The 23270-nt window shown below is 35.6% G+C and overlaps 1 protein-coding gene across 6 annotated transcripts in view; it reads left to right on the top strand.

The window, feature by feature from the left end:
* Window positions 1-200: 200 nt before the first annotated feature.
* LOC129750986 (uncharacterized) overlaps window positions 201-23270 on the top strand; it is a 216255-nt gene continuing 193185 nt past the window's right edge. Inside the window, exons 1-2 of one of the 6 annotated variants that reach the window (XM_055746257.1) lie at window positions 201-303; window positions 1029-1652. In XM_055746257.1, coding sequence (XP_055602232.1) covers window positions 1592-1652 — 61 coding nt within the window. In that variant the 5' untranslated portion in view covers window positions 201-303; window positions 1029-1591. Of the gene's footprint in view, window positions 590-750; window positions 1653-23270 lie in introns of all 6 variants that reach the window. The other 5 variants (XM_055746241.1, XM_055746227.1, XM_055746218.1 and 2 more) reach the window with 5 other exon arrangements.

The following is a 23270-nucleotide window of genomic DNA, read 5'->3' as shown; positions in this document are numbered from 1 at the left end:
TCACAATATTTTGTTACCAGCAGAGGAAGCCTTTTTTATGTGTGCTATTTTCAGGATATCCACCTCCCCCCACGCAGTTGCTCAACTGCGAGTTTGATAACAACAGCAACAGCAACCAGTGAGAGATTCACGGAAGCTATCAGCAGCTTCTTGGGTGGGTTCGCCAGCGTTTTGGATGGTCTGTGCTCATCAGTCAGGGTGAAGCCTTGAAAAGCAGCGTGAGCACAGCACAAGTAGTGGTCCGGAATATTGGCCAAGCTTGACGCCGCCAGCCATCAGACCAGCAGAAAGTTGAAACACGGGGTAGGCAGCTAGAGGAAAATAAAGAAGGAGCCGTGTGTGAGCAGTGGAATCCGTGTGCATCCCTTCCGGACACCTACCCGTGATCCGTGAACATATCCGCTGGTTCTTCCTTAGGAATACAATAAGTGAGAGTGTGTGGTTAAGCCTCTATCACGAGTCCTAGAGGGACCTACTTTTCAGGATCCTGTCAGGCCTCGCTGTAGACAAACGGGTTGGGAAAAAAGATTGTGTCAGGTGTGAAGATCATTCCACTGTTTTTCCCCCGCCCTTCCTCATTCTATTGTTGGTCAGTAATATAGTGCATTTGGAGAAGGGTGAGATGATAAGGAAATAATATCATCAATAACAAGTTTGGAGGATTTGGATACTGTGAAAATAAATTGGGATAGTTTTTCCTTGTTCCAAGTGCTCCTACTAATTATAATTTTCTCTATCGTACACGTGTAGCAAGGGAAACCGTGTCTTGTCGCTGATAATTTAAGCCATTTTCTTCACCGCTTCGATACTTCAATAGTTTCATCGATCCTTGCGTGAAGCCAGGAAATTTTTTTCGACTTTTTTTCTTAGAAATTTTGTGATCTGCATATTTTCTTGATTGAAAGAGAGGAATATTTCTAGTCAAATAACTGAAAGAAAGATGATGAATAGTTCGAGACGCAGAAATATATTGCTTTATAATTCGATGAGATAACGGAAATAAATGGCCCCATTTTCTAATCGTCCAGCGGAAATAAGAAGAAAAAACAACTAAAAGCGCAAAGTGAAAGTAAATATTTGTTAAATTAGTGGTTGAAGTTGGAATACCAGCAAAAAGTGAGTGGGGCACATAAATCAGCAAAATGGCATAGAAAGGTGCTAACGGTTGCATGATTCCGGAACGCGTTGAACGAAAAGAAGAATAATGGGAGAAGTGTTTCCGGTACTAGTAAAAAAGTGTTACATTTTCCCACGTCCCAAAGTCACCCCACGTTCAGGCAGCCATTCTTCAGTATACTATTATCCGCGAAAGTAGAGAAAAACCAAAGCTTAATTGGCCCGGGCTCGGAGAATGCTGCAAATAGAATAATCCGTCGGTACTTACCAGAAAAAAAGGAATGTCACCGTGTTCAACTGTCGAAAGGCGCACAGCACAAATTTCACATCAGGCAGACCAGCTCTAAGTTTGGTCGTTTGGCTTAAAATAACAACTATAATCATCATCCACCGTCATCAACCCACACGACTTTTCGAAAGCACGTCATTGAACTACACCACTAGGAAAAGCAGAACCATTTCCCGTCGGAGTATCATGGATAAAATTTGGATTACATTCTTCTTGCTTATTATTGCAGTCATCAACGCACAAACAAGTGAGTATGAAAATTTGAACGCACATTAATTTGTGATTCCATGTTTGTACAACCACATCATTATGTGAAATTTGAGCAATTATTTACAGTGGAAATGGAAATTTGGTTTCAGTAACCAAACAAAATTTTGTGTTCAATGAACACAGTGGCGCATCTTTATAAAAAATCATCAAAACGTCTCTCTTTCGTGGTCGATTCTATGGTTAGCAATTTATAGATTAAAAAAAGTTGTTGTCCAGAACAAAAGAGATGCAGAGGGGTAATTTCAAATTTCAATCTCTGGATGAATTTCGAAGTTTAAAATGAATTTAAAAGAAGACGCGTACTTAATAAAGTTTTGAAAGCCAATTTAAATAAGTGCATTGTAGATTGTCAAAAATTGCCACTACGACTAGCTCATACCTTGCTTGTAATTTTGATTTATAATTTTGTGTTTTTCAATTAATTCTCTGCATAAAATCTCATTAGGTTTAATATACATCATGCAGCAGGGAATAACATACAGTTTATGATTAAAAGCTTACCAGCTGATACCATACAAACTTCGTGTTGCTTGCAAATTTTATCATAATTTTATTTAATTAAATACCATAGTGATTATACTAACGGTGAATAACGGTGAACATCGAAGTTTTCTTATGAATTAGCTAAGATACCATTGTCAGGAATTATGTTCGTCAAGTTTTGTCGTGAGACGGAATACTTTGAAAATAAAAATAAAATAAATAAATACCATTGTCATAGTCATAGGTATGCATGTTTTTCCGAGAAAATAAAGGTAAAGCAGTGAAAAGGTATTGTGGACGACCATCTACTACGATCAACTACTGGTCGCAGTGGGCTCTCCCGTACAAGGAAAAAAAAGGTTAACACAATAATGGAATACAAATTGTAGGAACAGTGGTACTGGCATATTCTAAAGGGCATATTACGAGACACGAGAAGATTGTCCATTCGGATTAACTGATTGATTCAAAAGTAATATAAAGAAAGTTTCTAAAAAATATCAAATGTAATCGATACTAAACTGTCAACACGCTGATGCAGAACGCCAATGTCGCATATTTAATTCATTAATGAGAACATTATCGATATCGTGCTACATCGGAAGCGTATTCAATTACATCTTCCGCAAGCTGCTGTTTACAAAACGCTTTGACGCCATAAATATTAACACTAGATCCAAATGATATATTTCAGCCGTCAGTTTTATGTTTATGCTTGAACGTGTCGTTTCGTGCACGTAACTCGCACCGCACAATTATCAAGCTAAACAAACTTCCCTAGGAAAGTTAGTAAATTTGACGGCAAGGACTGAAGAACCCCCGGCAAGCTCAGGAAGCAAGCTCCATATACATACATAGCTAGGGTTGGCCAAACGCTAATTTCGGACATTGATCGAAAAAAGAAGATAATCTCATACCGGGTTGGCAGTGGGCGTGAATTGCGTCGGGAAAACTAAACAAGGACCACTGGCCGATGCGATGGTTCCGTTCCGTTAAGCACGTAGCAAGGTAGCATCCAAATGTGGCGTATCGTTCGGAAACGAAGCTTTATATGTTCCGATAAGCGGTACTTTCAGATGAAAGAGCTTCGTTGATTATGTTCGACCCAGGAAAATAATTCTCATTTCCGAAGCAAAACAACACCAGTACTCGACGCCAACTCCTATCATAAGGCGGAAACGTGACGTTGAAGTTTGATTTGGTTTACTGAAACTTAGATATAAGCAGTATTTAGTGTTTAGTTTCCATTAAGTTGATCCATATTATTGTTGTATATGCAATTTTTAAAAACCATTTCCTGGATCGTACAAAAAGAATCAATTAACCTAATTTTTGAACATAAATGTTGTATCATTTATCAACGATTTGTTAAATCAAAGTTATATCAAAATATTCTGTTTTATGAATAACATTTTTTTTAAATAATATTCGTAGCTGTTTCTCAATACATGAGACGTAAAACTGCCATAATTCATGGCTTAGTTTTTTTTTCCAAGTTGTCCCTAAGTCATGCATCACACCCTAAAATTTACAAAACTACAAAAAAATACGAAGAAGAACATGTGTTCAGATGATGAACACACATTGGAATACATATACTGATTGGAATATTCCAATGATACGACACTGCTTGCGTTATTTTCATTATCGCTTGTGAATAGACCACTGTCTCGTCTAAACGAAAAGCGTTTGGTTGGTTGAACTGCTGCACTTTGATACGAAGTAAGGGAATAGATGAATAATGAAAATGTTTGCCTCAAATAATCAAAAATGTATCACTCTCAGTTTCCAGCATTATGCCGCTGGCGAGTTGAAAAGCAAACCTGAAAAAAGGCAAAATAAAAATTGCAGAACTAGTTTGATGAAAGCGGCAAAAATGAAACTCGTTGGCGCCAGATTGCAAAAGGATCAAGGTATATTTAAATTAGGATTGAATTTCCACCCGAAACCCTGGGGTTAAGTATACGTGAGAGCTTTCAGGTGGGTGTATGTATTTGATGAATATTCGTTCAACACAAACAATAAAAACGTACCAATGGAAGTGACCTTAGTATCGATTATCACGATAATATTCGAACAGGTCATGATTTGATATATAAATTGTTGACTAAGACTTTGTACGATGAAAGTTACAGAAGAAATTGTGAAATTGATCTGGTAATTGTATAAATCCACTGCTGAAATTGTACCAGTGTTTAACACTTCAAATTGTGGATGAAAGCAAGATAAACGTTTCAATTTTTTTCAAAGGTATATGGATCTTCAAGAACGATTTCAATTGTTCGGAAAACTGTTAAGAAAAAGTCAGTGTTCATTGATCCACACTTCATTTTTTTTATTGCAGAACGATGACTATCGATCCGTTATCAGCCATTGTTGAAGAGATACATAGATGCTACGCTACAAACTATGCATAGGTACCTCCATATCTGATATGATTTTAGCAGTGTACCGAATCTGACAATAAGCACATTTGCATTCTTCGATTTCAATCCTATCACATTGAAATGTGATGCGAAAAAAAAATCACTCCTGGATCTTGTTACAGTAGACTGAGTCGATTTGGGGTCATTTTTGAATTTCGCAAACCCTGGGGTCTTAAAAGCTTCGTCTTGGTCCAAAACTCATCCATGATTTTTTACAGAATTTTTAAGTAACGTTCACATGAGTAAATTTGAACTTTTAGGTTTGTATGGGAAAATTCAATATTTTGTACTGAAAAATCAACATCGTTTTTGTTTCTTCTGTGGAGCTGAGCCAGCTGATGGTTGTTGTGCCAATTTATAAAATTCCTTAGCGAAATTTTCCGCTGAACAACTTTGTTGAAGACTGTAACTTCGTATTTTATTAGGCAAAAAAGTTATTAGCAGTTTAATAGGGGTATGTCTTTTCGCATTGATAAACAGTAAATTCAATTGACATCACTGCAGGGTGCCTATCGATGTATTGCATGACTACTTTTCATGCAATACTTCGCGAGGCTCCAACAGTGATGTCTATTGAATTTACTGTTTATCAATGCGAAAAGGCATACCCCTATTAAAATGCTAATAACTTTTTTGCCTTACAAGATACGAAGTTACGGTCTTGGACAAAGTTGTTCAGCAGAAAATTTCCTCAAGGAATTTTATAAATTGGCACAAAAACCGTCAGCTGGCTCGGTTCCACAGAAGAAACAAAAACGATGTTGATTTTTCAGTACAAAATATTCAATTTTCCCATACAAACCTAAAAGTTCAAATTTACTCATGTAAACGTTACTTAAAAATTCTGCAAAAAATCATGTATGAGTTTTGGACCAAGACGAAGCTTTTAAGACCCCAGGGTTTGCGAAATTCAAAAATGACCCCAAATCGACTCAGTCTATTGTTACAGATCTCGGCAGAATTTGTCGTGCTATGTTTTTTTGCTTGCTTCTACGTATCGTCTGTTTCAATTTGATTCCATTTTTTTTTATCTAAAAGCAAGCACTGTTGCATGCAGGGAAACAACATTGGGTTTGCTTGTTGACTATTTTCATAGCAATATTTCTGTTCCATTCTCTCGTTCTAACCTGTTTGTGTTAACGGTGTATGTATGCCAGAGAATAACAAAAAAGATACTCCACAAATAAATTTAAATCAAAACCAGGAATCAGAATAAAACTAATCCTACTAAATGAATTTATTCGGTCATCTTTAGTTTTCTTAATTTAAGCTCAATCAACGTATTTGAAATTTTCGAGGTAAAAGTTTACTTGTACATTACAAACAATAGGAATTGGTGTTTGACGGTTATCTCTGGAGCCACAAATAAGTGGCATTTCTCAGCATTTTGCACACAAAATGTTTTTAGATCCTCAGCTATGATATTGTTATTGTTTATTCATCATCATTAAACTTTAATAACCTTTTATAATAATGATGAATTTAAATACTCGTCACGTTATTCAAAATGATTTTTATGTAAACAAACGTAAATAAAATGCAATCATGTTCAAATGGGTGCTTTGCTTCGAAATGTATTGATTATTGAAGCCGATAAACTTTCTTGCAGCTTTTTTTTATAACATTAAAAACAATGATTCTATAATTGTTGGATATGAACAGAAATACCTGTTCGAAAAATGACCTATTGTTGAAAAATTTCGTTTTTTTTTCATATTATTTGAAGATTCTAATTAAGTTTTTTTTATTATTACCCATCACAAACATGCAATGAATGACTATATGAAACACGTAGGTAGATATTTTGAATCATACTTAATTTCACAGAAAAAGACGATTTTTTGCTTGTTAATTATTTATGTGTGAGAAAAAGTAATACATCACATAGAATATATATTTTTTTAAATTGTTTTTGATGATAAGTTTTAATCGTCGATAAATTTATTAATTTACGTAAAAAAATTCCAAAATCGTGCTTACGTAATTAGTGAACGGCCCCTTTTCTAAGCGATTTTTAACTGCGATGAGAGGTAGCTTTAAGAAAACGCAATGATCAAGTCATTCGAATTGAAATAAACAATATTTACTGCAAGCATTATTGTAAGCTTCATTGCCATACCAATATAAAAATATCATGTGTTGTTGGTTTAATGCATTAGAATGACAACCAAATTAATGCAGATTTACTCTCTGGAGCCACCTCTGATTTTTTAGAGGAACATTTTTTAATAAATTTATTAAATTTATTATTCAAAACGCTTGGCTTTAATTGTTTTTGATGAATGTGCGCAATGATCACTTTGATTTGATATTAAAAGTAGGGGAGAGTGGGGTATCGTGGGCCATGGGGAAACGTGGGCCACTTTTAATATCTCAGATGTGTGTTGAGATAAAAATCTCAAACCAACTGTCATCGTCGTCGCTTTGCGTGAGCATATATTCCTATATGTTGTTGACTGAAATACGCATCATATGCTTCTTTTATTTATCAAGCTAAAAAAAAGTTAGAAAAATTTACTTACATAATTAAAAAAACACCCGCTAATTTCATCGGTGGGGAACCCAAAGTGCATAACAAAAATATGCTCATACGCTTATGATCTTAGTTTTAACATGATCTTTCACGTGGAAAAGGAATTTTTGATGAAACATAAATAAGTCACACAAACGCAACCAATTTGCAAATCATAGCTTGTGGGGAATCGTGGGCCACACATCTTGAATCACCTGTATTTTTATGTTTTTATACACATTCAGAACCTAAAATACGTTTTTCAAATCTGTAAAGTTTTCTTTTGCCAAATGAAGAGTTGTGAAAAATATTTTGTCCATCTTATATAAGAAATTTTGCCATAACGTTTACAAGTAGGTTTTGGAATCTATGCGATCATACACAGCTCTCTTTTTTATTTCATCATCTGAAATTGCTTTAAAATAACGAAATGTATTAGAAAATCACAGTTTAGGGTCAACTTATAAATTTTGCATGTTATTTGATCAATTTGGATTTGACGGCCCACGATTCCCCACCATTTTTCAAATTCCAAAAAATATTGCTTTTTTTCAAACGGTCAGAATTTGGGGAAAATAACTTATTAGAATTTTTAAAAAAATACCTTATGATGCCTTGAAAATGTAGAAAACCATACCATTTTTTGTTTTCATTTTATCTTTTATAATAAAGAAGTTATGGAACAACGAAAAAAAGTGGCCCATGATTCCCCACTCTCCCATACGTATTTTCAAAAATAAATTCAATCGAGGGATACTTTTTCTAAACTAGAAGGAACATAATAAGCACTCCTATGTAGGATGGAATTGGAATTCTCTGCTACATAATCTGATTTCATTTATAGAGGCATTTATAGAGGCTAAAAAAAGTGACCATTAGCTCTGGAGCCACTCTTTTTAGTACCTATATTTTTAGCAATTGTTGACTTTCTTGTTTAAACCAAATTTCACAAAATTCATGTTTTGAAGTTAAAGTAGATGTCGTCAAGTCATTCAGGTTGCATTACAAAGAGTATGTTTATTTACTCACTTTGTCAACTTAAACTTGCTTTTGTTTTCATTTTTTGCGCTAAGCTCTCTCCCGGCTGTTATCCTTTAATGCACTAATCCGTTTGAAAGTAGTTGACATTAATTGATACTTACGACCATCAGGGGGATTCTTAAAACGAAAGGTAGAGCAATTTTCTGTTGAATATCTGACATTGGCAAAGTGTCTCCTTATGGCGTCAATCTGATTCGTAACAAACAAAACCACCCTCAGTGAAGTGTGTGGATTGGTGAGGAGGAGCACAAGATTGATGGATGTGCTCATGAACCACATTCGCATGCATGAGCGCACAAATCTCAGTGCTTTCGAAGACTAAAAATGTTATAAGTCTCGGTTAACAAAGGACGCTTCCACATTCTTACAACCTGTTGATGGCGAAACCCCGAGATTCGAATGCTTCTCCTTGCTTGATGAACGAGTTTTTCCATGGTAGAAGGAAATCTTTGTCTATGATTTATATCTATAGAGGTTCATGTGTACTAGGTGTACGAAAACGGTTGAAGGATTTATTCTGATATGAAATAGGCTTAGAATTTTTGAGAGACAGCCGAGATTCCGAACAGTAAAAAGATTTTGGTAAAATAAAATGCTTACTGCTCCAACCTATGTTTAGTGGGTTTATGTGTTCATGATTCATGATGGATGTTGTATAAATCATTAAGGATGTCATTTTTTCCTTAATTTATCCACATTCCGCATAACCGCATTGGTTTTTGTTAAATAAAATTTCAAATGTGTTGCTACTAAGATTAAGTTTAAAAACATGGCGCTATGCTTACGATTTTTTAAAGACAAAATGCTCTCTAACATTTTTTAAATAATTTAGTCACTGAAGCCCATTTAATTGAATATACCGAAGTTTGACTCATGATTAAATAGCTGTAGACCTGTAAAGTGGTTCTCCTAGAAAAAATGAACGTTACTTTAATTCAGTATTCTGGATTTAAATTTATTGGCTCCAGCTGGTCCACTCACCCTTCAAACTTTGGAAGGTAACTCGACGGGAACGTGCATTCCTACATCGCAGCGTTACTCTTAACGTATTAAGGTATCATAAATAACGGCTATAAATAAAAGAGGAACGTTCCACACTTTTCGCGGAATTTCATGACCCCTAACGGCAATCGAGAAGTTACAAAGGAACGCTATTCTCAGTTTTTCTCCATGTATTTTTTCCGCTTCATGCCTCATGGTTGGTAAGTAATGTGTTTGAAATTGGAGAAAGGGGTTGTTTTGCAGAATTATTGGCGTTATTGCGTCCGAACATCCACGTGACTGCAGCCTAACCAGCTGGAAACGGTAGGATTTTGTATATGTGTGTTTCCTTGGCAATTAGGATTAAAGGATGAAAAACAACCATAAGCTGGATTCTCTGTGGTAAACGAGACTCTAGTCAAGCAGACGAGCCACATTGTTTCCTGTGTAGCAATAAAATCCGAACAAATGATTATATTGCTAGAGGAGCTAATTTTTTTTATGAAGAGGCGCTGTTTAGTGCTAACATTTATTCATTCTTATTCTTCTGTAAATAATGTATCTACTAGCTTGACTTTGAACCCTGAATTGAGTTTTACAAGTTTCAATTAGAAAAAAAATCAACAGTAACACAACAGTTAGACAAAGTCATTTTGAAAGTTGTATCTTGTATCACGTATTTCACGAGAAATGTAAAACGACTAAGTATAATAGGATTCATGAAGCTCATTTAAACAAATGCAATGTCTATCGTTTTACTAGGAATCAATTATGACAGTGGGATTCTTCTGACACCAATTATTTTATTATATATTTATTATGCTATACAGTACTGATATTATAGCTCATTTTAAATTGCAGTCAAATTTAACCATGCAATCATAAAACAGAATGCTTTCATTGGTACTGCTTAAGAAAAGGGAAGAGCTGCTGTTACCAATCAACAAAACAAAATTATAAAGTTTACTCAAGTGAAATGCTGCATTTTTGCAACAGCACATTTTTTGCTACCATTTCTTGCCTGTTATACTGTAAACTTTTGGAAATTTTAGTTCAGCTTCGAAAGCAAATTCAATAAAACTGCCTTCAAGTTTTTCTTCTCTCTTTGCAATTGAAAATGTTTTGAGCTACGTCAGCCCTTTGTTCTGTTTTGCTGTGCATTTTCTTCAGTCGCTTGTTTGAGCTTCTTGACTTGCACTATTATGAAAGCAATTAGCAATAGTCATTAAAAATAAAAATTTATTTTTCTATTTGAAAATTCCTTAACATTTTTCGAGCTGATTATGTGCCTACACTATACTAAAATATAAAACTGCTAAAAAACTCATTTAATTTTCAACAAAAAATATGATATGTAATAGTAGATCATTTTTACTATTAGCATAATTCCTGTTGACAGAAAAAATTCCCAACACCTCGTCCAAGCATCCCTTGAAGATGGAGGAAAATTCCTCCTTAAGCCTTTCTTCATACAAGAATTCATTCGACTCTTGTCGCCCAACCCGTTAGGCAGTCCTGACCCGGTTTGTAGATGGTACGCTATGTGATCCCAGACTATCGGAAACGAACCGTACCCAATCCAATTTAGACGAGAGCTCTTCAAACAGACAAATAAACTTCATTATAATCTTTGAAAATACCGCAACCAATTCGTATTTCCACTTCCGTTTCGTTTTTTTTTGCTGATGTACTCTCGTTTTGTCATTTTCTGTACTCAGACCAACAAGCGCCAAAGTGGTTGATTGTTTTGATCTTCAAAACTATTTATTTTCCTGGGACTGGAATTATAATGCGAATTGTACCTACGTTCCGGTTGTGTACCGAAATAGACAGTGCCGGGTAGATGAATTGTGAAGCATCGAAATGTGTTCTCATCAGGCACTTTATGTCAACAATGCACTTGTGGTAATTACAACAAGGACTCTCTGCAGCACTCTCTGGAGCCCTTCAAAGAAAATGAGCATAGCTTTCCCTGCATTTTAATGACAACTGAAGATTCAAAGTTATTTTTTTATTCATCTTATTCTCAAGTTCATGAAATCATTGCATAAGTTTACCTCAAGAGAAGTTGTTGACAAAAGATGTAGGAAATGTACGTCTATAAATATAAAAATGGATTTCTGTCTGCCTGTCTGTCTATTCCCTATAGACTCGAAAACTACTAAAAAGATTTATTTGGAACTTAACAGGTGGTGGTATTGGAGGCCGGGGAAGGTTTCTATTATGATTTGAGACCCCTCCCCTTAACAGGAAGGGGGGAGGGAGTCTCCCTAGCAAAACAAATGTTTGCATAACTCGAGAACCGCTCAAGAAAATAGTACCAAACTTGACATGAGAGGGTATTTGGATACGAAAAATATTTCTATGATTATTTTAGACCCCTCTTTCTTTCCAATAGAGAGATAGAAAGGAGGGAGGGGCCTCTTTTATAATTTTTCACATAACTCACTAACTGATAAAGCAAATAGAACTAAATTTTGCTTGGGAGAGTACTTGGGTACGAGAAATATTCTAATGATTATTTGAGAGCCCTCCGTCATCCCAATGAGGAAAAGCAGAAGAGGAGGGGGGGGGGGGTCCATATTAAATTGAGCAAATAGAACCAAAATTGGCTTGGGCTGGCTTCTTGTTCAATTTGAGAACAATTAGAGAAAATGAAATTAAATGTTTTATGGAAAGGTATTTGAATATATGGTACCACCACTGACCATACTGACTGGACACTCGATTTCGTGAGTTGGATTATTTTTTTCAGCAGTACGCAATATGGAATCGCATCGATCGGAGTACTATCCCAGTTGGAAAGTGCCACTTACTTTCTAGGAAAAATATTCAATTTCGACGATACAATCGTACGAAACAGGTATATTTTTTCTACAGGGAATTTAATGTCAAATTTTTCAAGCTTCGCCATTTAGGATTTTTCATTTAAGTGTCATGTCATTGTGAGCACTACCTCCTTCCAGGGGACATAGGAAAGGGAGAAGGACTCCTTTACATTTTCTGGCCAAATTTTAAAACTTATCAAGCAAATGGAACCAAATTTGATATGGGAGAATATGTGATAGGAGAAACAGTTATATGATTATTTGAAATTTCTCCAATCTTCCATTGGGAATACAAGAAGCGATAATACAATTATTTGCATAACTCGCAACAACTTGCATAATTTCACATAGAAATAGATTAGAGCACGAGAATGGTTCTATTTTTTTTTTTGAGGCACCACCCTCCTTCCAATGAGTGCGATGGTGGGAGGGGCCCTTATACAATTTTGTAAGCATAACTTGAAAATTAATTAAGCAAATGGAATAAAATTTGGCATGGGAAAGTGTTTGGGTCCGAGATATGTTTCTAAAATTGCTATAAACCTTCCGCCTTGAAGAAAGGAGAGGGAAAGAGGGGGTTCCGTATAATTTTGATGTATCGCTTTAGAACTTATCATCCAAAATAGAACTAAATTTGATATGTGATGGTTTTTGGAAACGAAAAAATGGGTATGATTATAAAATACGCTTGTCTCCTTCAAGTAGTGGGGGAGGGAAGAGGAAAGGGCATTTTTTAGCATTAATCAAGCACTTATCAATCAAAAGGTACCTTTTTTGAGAAGGGGGGTTGTTTGCATACGAATAAATTTAGACCCTCCGTTTTTCAGAGAAAAGACAAGACAAGTTTTTTTATTTTCATATTATCATCAAAGGAATGGAGCCACATGCGGTAAGAGGTTTTTTTATGGAAGTTCGTGAGCCCTCCCTACTTTGGAAGAGTACCAATAAAACATACGTACAAAACGTAGAAGTAAAAATTTCAGATCTAAAAAAAACAAGTTTCACTAAATAAGATGAAATCATCTTTGTTTTAAATTTCCAAACGCCTGTTGCAGTTCTTATTTTAAAATATTTGCTTCTGATTTATGCTGAAATTGATTTGAAATATAACCTGCAAAAAAATTAAAAACTTAGATAATTTAAACAAATTTCACTAATTTTTGCAGCACATCGGGTCAGCTAGTATCAAATATAAAATGTTTTGCTTAAAAAAAGGTGTGGAAGTTATTTTTAACTACCTTTCTAGACAAAACATGGCGAACCCATGTTGGTCTAGGTCGTATGAAACAAGAGACTATTAATAACCAAATAGAAAAATTGCGACTTAGTGTACACGATTTACTTTCTTGAAAAAAATTTGAAGGGTTCTATTAAAAAAAAATAAATTGCCTATTCACTTATGATTGGTTATTTTTCGAATAAATATGCTTGAGTTTGTCGTTTTTCATGTTTTTGGCAATAATTTTTGTTGTTTGCTTTGTGCAACGGACTTATTTTGGACCAGAAGACATATTTTTGCCCACCTTGTCTAGCTCTTTTATAAAGCAACTAGCTGACCCGTTGTGCTTTGCTACACCTTCCGGAAATAAATGTAATTTGTAAAAACTTATTCAAATTTAGATTTTAGAGAGCATTTTTTTAAATCAAACCTCATCATACTTCAGAACCAACAACTTTGAAATGACAGCTGCAGTTGTAGTTGTTAATTGCAATTCAAAGATGGTATATATTATTTACTGAAACTTGATCTCTAAACTCGTTTTTCAAGATTTGAAATTTGTACTCTGTACCCAAAAAAAAAACCTTTTTAAATATGGTCCCTTCTTTGAAAAGCTCTTTATCTTAAATTTCCATGGGAGCTCTCCCATCTTTTCCAATTTTGTCCCCCACTGCTTGAAGATGGTAGACAAATTTAACCGGCTTGATACCCAAGCAGCACTTATCATGGTAATGAAAAATATATTAAATTAGTTATGTATTAGATACAGTGCAAATTTCTTTATTTTTTAAATAAATTTACTGCGGCAAAAATATGAATATTTAAAAAAATATCAGTTGCATCACTTAATAAGTTCTCAGCGTTTTTTTTATTTTCTCTTTGAAAGTCAATTATTCAAAAATGTTGGCAAAAACAAATTTCTTAATTTACTTTTGTCCCGTATATTGGGGCAAGTGTCAAAGCAATGCTTATTTACAGATGCGTCAGAGTAATGGCTTAAAATGGATTTAATACGAATTCCTGTTTTATGTTCTATCAAGTTTCACTGATATATCTGCAGTATTCCTGCAGAATAAATTTATGTTTGTTACTCCACTTTTAACGAATGCTGTTCAAAGGGAATGACCTTCATTTACAAAGACACTTAAGAATTTTCAATATTCGCTTCAGTTTCAACATTCGGAATACCCTTTTTGATCTTTCCAACATATTGAATAATTTTGAAGATGAATTTCTTGAAATTTCGACGTTTACCCTTGTCCCACCGTGTAAGTTTACAGGAGGAAATATTGTTTTGACCACTTTAACGCTATACTAAAAAATTTTCGTAAAAATTTTGCTTCCAGTTGAATATCAGTTCTAAAGTCTCGCTTTTCAAAAACGAAGCGGATAAAAAGTCTCTTTTATGCAGCCATGTAACAAAAAAACACTTTTCATGTTAAGTACGTACTTGAATTGGTATGTAAGCAAAAAGTACGATGTTTTTTTCAGAATTATTTAAAATAAAAAGCTCCCATTTTCATTTCTAAATTCGTTTCAGTTGTGTTTTTTGGCTGAAGTAACAATTTCTAGAAGAAAACATTTTTATTTTTTTTTAACAGAAAAAGTTGAACGTTTGAACTGGTTCTAATGTTCCTTAAATGAAAAGTCAAATGCTGCCTACATTAACACGAACTAAATATGGAAGTATTTTTGCAAATCTTTCAATTGGTTTTGATTCGATTGATAAAATACCAATCCGTGTCACATCTAGGCGTCATTTATTACCACGTGCAATTAAGCAAGAAAAAAACACATCTAGGTTGCATATCGCTCCCACGTGCATAAGAAATAAAGGTACTTGGTTGAGAAAACGGCGCCTGATTGTTGAATTTTTCCAGCGATCAATGAACAGTATGCTTTAGTTACTATCCACTTGCGACGACGACGTTTGCTTGACCATAGAGACGAAAAACAAACCCCTCAAATAAAAGAAAATCTCACAAAATGGATGCCATGACTTTTCAATTACAGTTTTGACAAAACAAAATGTAGGTATATGTTTTAATCGATCGGCAAAATGTCAACCTGGGTCTCATCTAGGCGTCATTCATAACCATGTGCTGTACAAATGAGCTTGAAATTGAGTAGAAAAAAAATTACATCAAGGCTTCATATCGCCACCCCTTGCATTGAAAATATGCTTGGTTGAGAAATACGCGCCAAAATATTCCCACTGATCAGTATGCTATGCCATCGTTACTATCCTTTTGCGACGTTGGCTCGACGCCTCGACCTTGGAGACGAAAAACAAACCGCACAAAGGAAGAAAAATCTCGAGAAAATGTATGTCATGACTTTAATTTGTTCCGAAAAACTACAAATTTAGTATGGAAGCCCCCCCTCCCATAAGTCGGATGGAGTTTTGACTATTACAGAAACCATCCCCGGCCTCAAAAACCCTCAGATGCCAATTTTGACGATGATCGGTTCTGTAGTTTCCGAGTCTATAGGGAACAGACAGACAGACAAACATTCATTTTTATATATATAGATAGACTAGCTGACCCGTTGTGCTTTGCTACACCTTCCGGAAATAAATGTAATTTGTAAAAATTTATTCAAATTTAGATTTTAGTGAGCATTTTTTTAAATCAAACCTCATCATACTTCAGAACCAACAATTTTGAAATGAGAGCTGCAGCTGCAGTTCTGAATTGCAATTCAAATGTGGTTTATATTATTTACTGAAACTTGATCTCTAAACTCGTTTTTCAAGATCTGAAATTTGTACTCTGTACCCAAAAAAACCTTTTTAAATATGGTCCCTTTTTTGAAAAGCTCTTTATCTTAAATTTACATGGGAGTTCCCAATCTTTTCCAATTTTGTCTCACACTGCTTGAAGAAGGTAGACAAATTTAACCGGCTCGAGTTTACATAATACTAATTGAAAGAAATAGATTCGCATATTGGAATTTATTGCAAATTGTACTTTATGGAGAGAGAATTTTTTAAATAGGTGAATAGCGTGAATCGAGACAGTTTATACCTAATAGTCTTTATTATTAGCACTTCGAGCTCCTGATAAGCATTAGATGGGGTATTTTTTGGAGTTGAAAAAATAAGCTATAGAAGTTTGAAGAAAAAAAAAACGATGAAAAGGATTTTTAATAACCATTTTCAAACAGCTTTTTTCACCATCCTCGCCTTCGAAGCAGTTTGAATATCTACCCTTCTCGCGCCAAAATTATGTTAAAAAAATGTTTTTCCATTTTCCAAACTCGTGGACATGAGACATTATAGCTTGAAGTTTTCCCAAACAGCACTTATCATGGTAATGAAAAATATACTACATTAGTTATGGATTAAATACAGTGCAAATTTCTTTTTTTTTAATTAATTTACCACGGCAAAAAATATAAATATTCAAAAAAATATCAGTTGCAAAAAGTCAAATATTCAAAAATGTTGGCAAAAACAAACTTTTAAGTTTACATTTGTCCCGAATATTGGAGCAAGTGTCAATGCAAAGCTTATTTACAAATGCGTCAGAGTAATGGCTTTAAAATAGATTTAATTCGTATTCCTGTTTTTTGTTCTATCAAGTTTCACTATATCTGCAGTATTCCTGCAGTATAAATTTATGTTTTTACTCCACTTTGAACGAATGCCGTTCAAAGGGAATGACCTTCATTTACAAAGACATTTAAGAATTTTCAATATCCGTTTCAGTTTCAACATTCGGAATACCCCTTCTGTTCTTTCCAACATATTGAATCATTTTGAAGATGAATTTCTAAAAAGTTCGACGGTTGCCCTTGCCCCACCGTGTAATTTGACAGGAGGGAATATTGTTTTTAACACTTTAAGGGTATACTAAAAATTTCTCATAAAAAATTTGCGTCCAGTTGAAAATCAGTCCTAAAGTCTCGTTTTTCAAAAAAGAAGCGGATCAAAAGTCTCTTTTATGCAGCTATGTGTGGAAACCACATAAATGCCAAATTGGTGCAGCCATTACTACATCGATGGGTAGGTACAGGGAAGGTCTGTTGCATCAGCGATGCACAATAACGACGGTGAGCGTAGGTGATAGACAGCATTAATATGAGCTACGGTGCATTGATATATCATGTATTCGCATGACGTTCCTCTTGTTGGGCCTGGCCCACACATTCACCCTTCTTTCAGAAGAAAAAAAATTAGGAGAAAAAAAAATGTCATCAGCTGTTGTCTTTCTCAACTTCATCCTACTATGAATGAATTGTTTTTCTTGCTCAAAGTAAAATCTCATCCATAGACTATTAAATAGAAACACTGCATCATGATCCTTCGTTCTTTTAATCTGCACTGCGCTGCAGATCTCTCTCGTGCTCTCATTTACGTGAACAGGTTGATTTTCCTTGAACTTATGGAACTCTTTTATTAAGCCAATGAAAACACATGATTTCCATTTCCAACTATGGCTCTTTCTGGAATTCAACAGCTATCCGCCACTGGTCCCAGACTCAGATTTGTTTTGCGCTGCGTACGGCCATTCCGCCTTTCAGAATTCTGGATTCACTCGTTTAATATTCATTTCGACTTTAAAATAAATCCATTTTGCATCGAATTTATTTTCAGTATGCAGACTCTCAGGTAGAGAAATGGAATTTCCTATGGAACAGCAAATCTGCTTCGCACGTTACGGTGCCCAGTTAGCTCGCATTTCGGTAACGCAGTATAGTTTAATTTTTTTCATGGATAAAACTCACGAGCCCTACAGCAGGGTTCTCTTTAGATATCACCAACAAGTTTAGCTCGTATTAATGAGCAATTTGACTCGCCACTAGTCGCAGAACATTTATCTAAAATTGAAACGCAGTACCGTTTGCTCGCAAATGCAGCACTTTCAGCTCCCATTACGGTACAGCACAATCAGCGTGTATCTAGACGTAGCTTCCAGTTCGCAATTTGGTGCAGCACATTCAGTTCGCATAAGGTTGCATATAAACGCAGACTCACAGCACACAATCATTCACATATTTACTAAGTTTGTTCGTAGGCGCAGCACATCCAGCTCGCATTTCAGAGCAGCCCCTCACATCACATCTACCTTAGCGCAGGTTTTCAGCTCGCAATCCAGCACAGCACAGATGGCTCGCGGGCGCAGCACACTCGGCTCGCAGTTCAGCGCAGCACACTCGGATCGCAATTCGGCGCAGCTTTCCAGCTCGCAATTCAGCGCAGCACACTTGGCTCGCAGTTCAGCGCAGCTCACTTGGCTAGCAATTCGGCGCAGCTTCTCAACTCACAATTCAGCGCAGCACAGATGGCTCGCAGGCGCAGCACACTCGGCTCGCAGTTTAGCGCAGCACGCTTGGCTCGCAGTTCAGCGCAGCACAGAAGGCTCGCAGGCGCAGCACAGATGGCTCGCAGTTCGCAGTCCAGTGCAGCACACTTGGCTCGCAATTCGGCGCAGCATTCAGCTCGCAATTCAGCGCAGCACACTTGGCTCGCAATTCGGCGCAGCATTCAGCTCGCAATTTAGCGCAGCACAGATGGCTCGCAATTCGGCGCGGCATTCAGCTCGCAATTCAGCGCAGCACACTTGGCTCGCAATTCGGCGCAGCATTCAGCTCGCAATTTAGCTCAGCACAGATGGCTCGCAATTCAGCGCAGCATTCAGCTCGCAATTCAGCGCAGCACACTCGGCTCGCAGATCAGCGCAGCACACTTGGCTCGCAATTCGGCGCAGCTTTCCAGCTCGCAATTCGGCGGCAATGCCAACCCCCGATTCCACGTAGCATTGCTAGATCGCAATTCGAAATTCTCTTTTCAATATTTTCCAACATTTCTATTATATTGATTCCCGATTTCAATTTTCTTTTTTCAAATCTCTGTTTGGCCAAAAATTGGATCCTGGAAGGATCGCCAATGTGGAAACCACATAAATGCCAAATTGGTGCAGCCATTACTACATCGATGGGTAGGTACAGGGAAGGTCTGTTGCATCAGCGATGCACAATAACGACGGTGAGCGTAGGTGATAGACAGCATTAATATGAGCTACGGTGCATTGATATATCATGTATTCGCATGACGTTCCTCTTGTTGGGCCTGGCCCACACACTATGTAACACAAAAACACTTTTCATGTTAAGTACGTACTTAAATTGGTATGTAATCAAAAAGTACGATGGTTTTTTTTTCAGAATTATTTGAAATTAAAAGCTCCCAGTTTCATTTCTAAAATCGTTTCATTTGTGTATTTGGGCCGAAGTAACAATTTCTAGAAGAAAACATAATTTTTAATTTTTTTTAACAGAAAAAGTTGAACGTTTGAACATGTTCTAATGTTCCGTGAATGAAAAGTCGAATGCTACCTACATTAATACGCACTAAATATGGAAGTATTTTTGCGAATCTTTCAATTGGTTATGATTGGATTGATAAAATACCAATCCGTGTCACATCTAGGCGTCATTTATTACCACGTGCAATTAAGCAAGAAAAAAACACATCTAGGTTGCATATCGCCCCCACGTGAATAAGAAACATAGGTAGGTACTTGGTTGAGAAACAGGCGCCTGATTGTTAAATTTTTCCAGCGATCAATGAAAGTATGCTTTAGTTACTATCCACTTGCGACGACGTTTGCTTGACCATAGAGACGAAAAACAAACCCCTTAAATAAAAGAAAATCTCTAAAAATGGATGCCATGACTTTTCAATTTCAGATTTTGGCAAAAAAAAATTATATGTTTTATTCGATCGACAAAATGTCAATCTGGGTCGCATCTACGCGTCATTAATAACCATGTGCTGTACAAATGAGCTAGATATCCAGTAGAAAAAAAATCACATCAAGGCTTCATATCGCCACATCTTGCATTGAAAATATTCTTGGTTGAGAAATACGCGCCAAAATATTCCCACTGATCAGTATGCTATGCTCTGGTTACTATCCTTTTGCGACGCTCGCGACGCCTCGACCTTGGAGACGAAAAACAAACCTCCCAAAGGAAGAAAAAATCTCGAGAAAATGGATGTCATGACTTTAATTTGTTTCGAAAAACTACAAATTATGTATGGAAGCCCCACCTCCCTTAAGTCGGATGGAGTTTTGACTATTACAGAAACCATCCCCGGCCTCAAAAACCCCCAGATGCCAATTTTGACGATGATCGGTTCTGTAGTTTCCGAGTCTATAGGGAACAGACAGACAGACAAACATTCATTTTTATATATATAGACTAAATTTGTGAAAAATTTCATGATTCTAAAATTCAACTATACAGCTGGGTTGTTAACATTTAGATTCTACACGTTATCTTCAATTGAGCGTAGAAAAGAAATAGAGCAGAAAGAATCGAAACGAGCTAATTACCGATGTTAATTGATCCTGTTTTCTGGGGGAAAACCGAAACAGAAAACACATTGGCTATTCATTCACCTCTTCAAGCGTGTCGATGGTATAAGTCAGCTATTTTGCGAATTTGTTGTTAATGACAATTCTTTTCTCGGAATTTATCCTTGAAAGTCTGGTTATGGATAACGTGGTCTCAAAAAGGTGTTGAATGGAGTAATCATTTGTGTACATATAGAATATATTTTGGAAAATTTCATGTTTGCTTTTTTTATTGCTTTATTAATTTATTTGCAGTTAAAGGAGTCTTACAAACTGTTGCCAACTTCTATAAAGTGAAATTAAATAGTGTGTAGGCATTACTATATTCTACTCACAAATCACAATTCAAAATTTGATTCGGGGCTTATTTCAAAGAGTTCAGTTTTACTTTTAAAATAGTGTGTAAGCATTACTATATCCTATTGACTATTCAAAATTTGATTCGGGGCTTATTTTGAAGAGTTCAGTTTTACTTTTAAAATATGTTACTTCAAATTAAATTGAAAGTCACATCAGTGTTAATATCTTGGTTTAGTGGGTTTAGTGAATTGTTTGAATTAGATGAACATTTAGTGTCTATCTAACTTAGTTAAATTTTTAAGGATTACCAATAGTAGATAGCACACGTCAAAATGATAAGCTGATAAACAAGAACATGGTTCTTGCTCATAGTACTTTGAAATATACAAGGTAGGCTATTCCGCTCTCGTTCAACGTATTGGTAAGAGGACCCAAAAATAGTTGTGGAAAAAACTGGCAAATGTATGGAATTTTCAGGAAATCAAATTTTTCTTAAAATTCACAATCATAGAAATTATAAGAAAAATATGCATTGATGCATTTTAATGCAACGAACAACATTTGGCTTTTTAAAATCGCTAAAAGTAATATGCAACGGTCTTTTTGGTCGATTTAAAAATAAAATTTGGTGATTATTTTGCCTTGTGTGGTCTTTTTCTTGTGCAGTTTGAACAAAAATTCAAACAAATTGATTTTTTTATCACAGAAATAAGAAGTATTTTACATCTTTATCAAATTTTGAACATAGACAGAAGAAAATATTTAATTGTTTGCTCTCAAAAAAGAGGGACGGTGATGAAAATTTCTTTTGAATGCTCATTATTTATGGTTCAGATCCGAAAATCCAAAGCAAAAAATAGTTTCCGATGAGCCTGAAGAATCAATCTTTAATCTGAGGCCCTTTTCAAAGGAATTGAACGGCTATTGACGGAGAAATTAATAATTTCGGTTGCCATTCTATATAAAACTGCCAAAATTTCATAACTATTTTTGGTGGTATGCAAGCATGCTGTGTACATACACGGAGCTTTCAAGTGAGGTTAAGCGCAATGGCCTACCTGTTATTTTCCATGTACTATGGTTCTTGCTGAAGTAATATGAGTTAGTGGAAAAACAAACCAGTCAATAAGCTACACATACAACGTCAAGGGATTGACTTCTCGAGGATACAATCCAATTGTTGTCCGTATTATCTTATTCCATCCAGTTCAAAACCAATAAGCGATCGAGAACGGAATTTCGATATACCAAATTATATAGCGTGAAGAAATAATTTTTGCCAGTTTTGCTCTAAGCTATCAGGCCAAATCCAGAAAAGTCTCGAGCTGTCGAGCTTATGGAAGAGCAAATACGATGGCCAGAACAGATGCTGTCATCATCATCTTTAGTGACGGGAAAAATCGGCTAAGTTGTGCTGATAGAAATACTAGCAGGGAGAAACTTCTCGAATTGCTTTCATTGGCTCATTAGTGTTAGGGAAGTTGATGTAATATTTGAAGGGATTCAAGCTTAATTCGTTGGTATGGATAATATTTTTTGATAAATAATTGTGCCTTAAATAATTTAATGTAATGTAATATTTGCCACAAATCGATATGTTTTATTAAACTTATCCAATATATGTAAATGAGAAAAGTTTGAATTTAATAGTACTGGAACATTTTTGTTAATTTTCGTTTACATAAGCAGGTTAATATATACACAGACTTTTGCTACTATTAAGGAAGGTTGCTTGCTAGTCATATTCAACTTAAAATTTAAAGCATCGGAGCAAAAAAAATTTAAATTCCTTAATTGATGTGCTTAGCTTAGCTTAGCTTGATTGACTACTCACATCCACCTTAAATCATTGAACTTGAAATGCAACATGAGAAATATTCTTAATAAATAGTTCTTAATAAGCTTCGTCAACCAATAAATGTTTTTTTTTTATCGTCATTAAAACAAACACATTTCGAATTTCATGATCGCAGGCGTGGCTCAGTAGAATGAATTCGACATCGCCAATGGTTCCTACTCCGTGATTGACCGAGGCCATCAATTTTGTCCAGAGGTCAAATGAATGGTATCTGGGATTGACAGCACATTCACAATGAACAAAACTGATGCTCTCTCTTTACACATCAATAACGATTGTATCCCATTTACCCGAAAACTTTTTCCCAGAATGACAAATACCCGAAATCAAACCCCAGAATGAACCACTTCCCAGAAAAAAAATTCCCCAGAATGCACCATTTACCAGAAATTTGTTTCCCAGAATGGACCATTTCCCAGTTTTTTTTCCCCAGAATAGAACATTTCCCAGAATGGCACAAATCCCAGATTTTTTCCTCTAGTATTTTTATTTGTTTTTTTTCTAATGAATTCTTGTACATTTCATATGATTCGAAATTTATTTTTTCAAAATGATTTTTTTAATGAAACTACAGGTTTGA

The sequence above is a fragment of the Uranotaenia lowii genome, chromosome 1, assembly GCF_029784155.1.
Source record: "Uranotaenia lowii strain MFRU-FL chromosome 1, ASM2978415v1, whole genome shotgun sequence".
In the NCBI taxonomy this organism is placed as follows: Eukaryota; Metazoa; Arthropoda; class Insecta; order Diptera; family Culicidae; genus Uranotaenia; species Uranotaenia lowii.
Note: the sequence above shows the minus strand (reverse complement) of the source record. Positions and strands in the feature narration are given on the sequence as shown.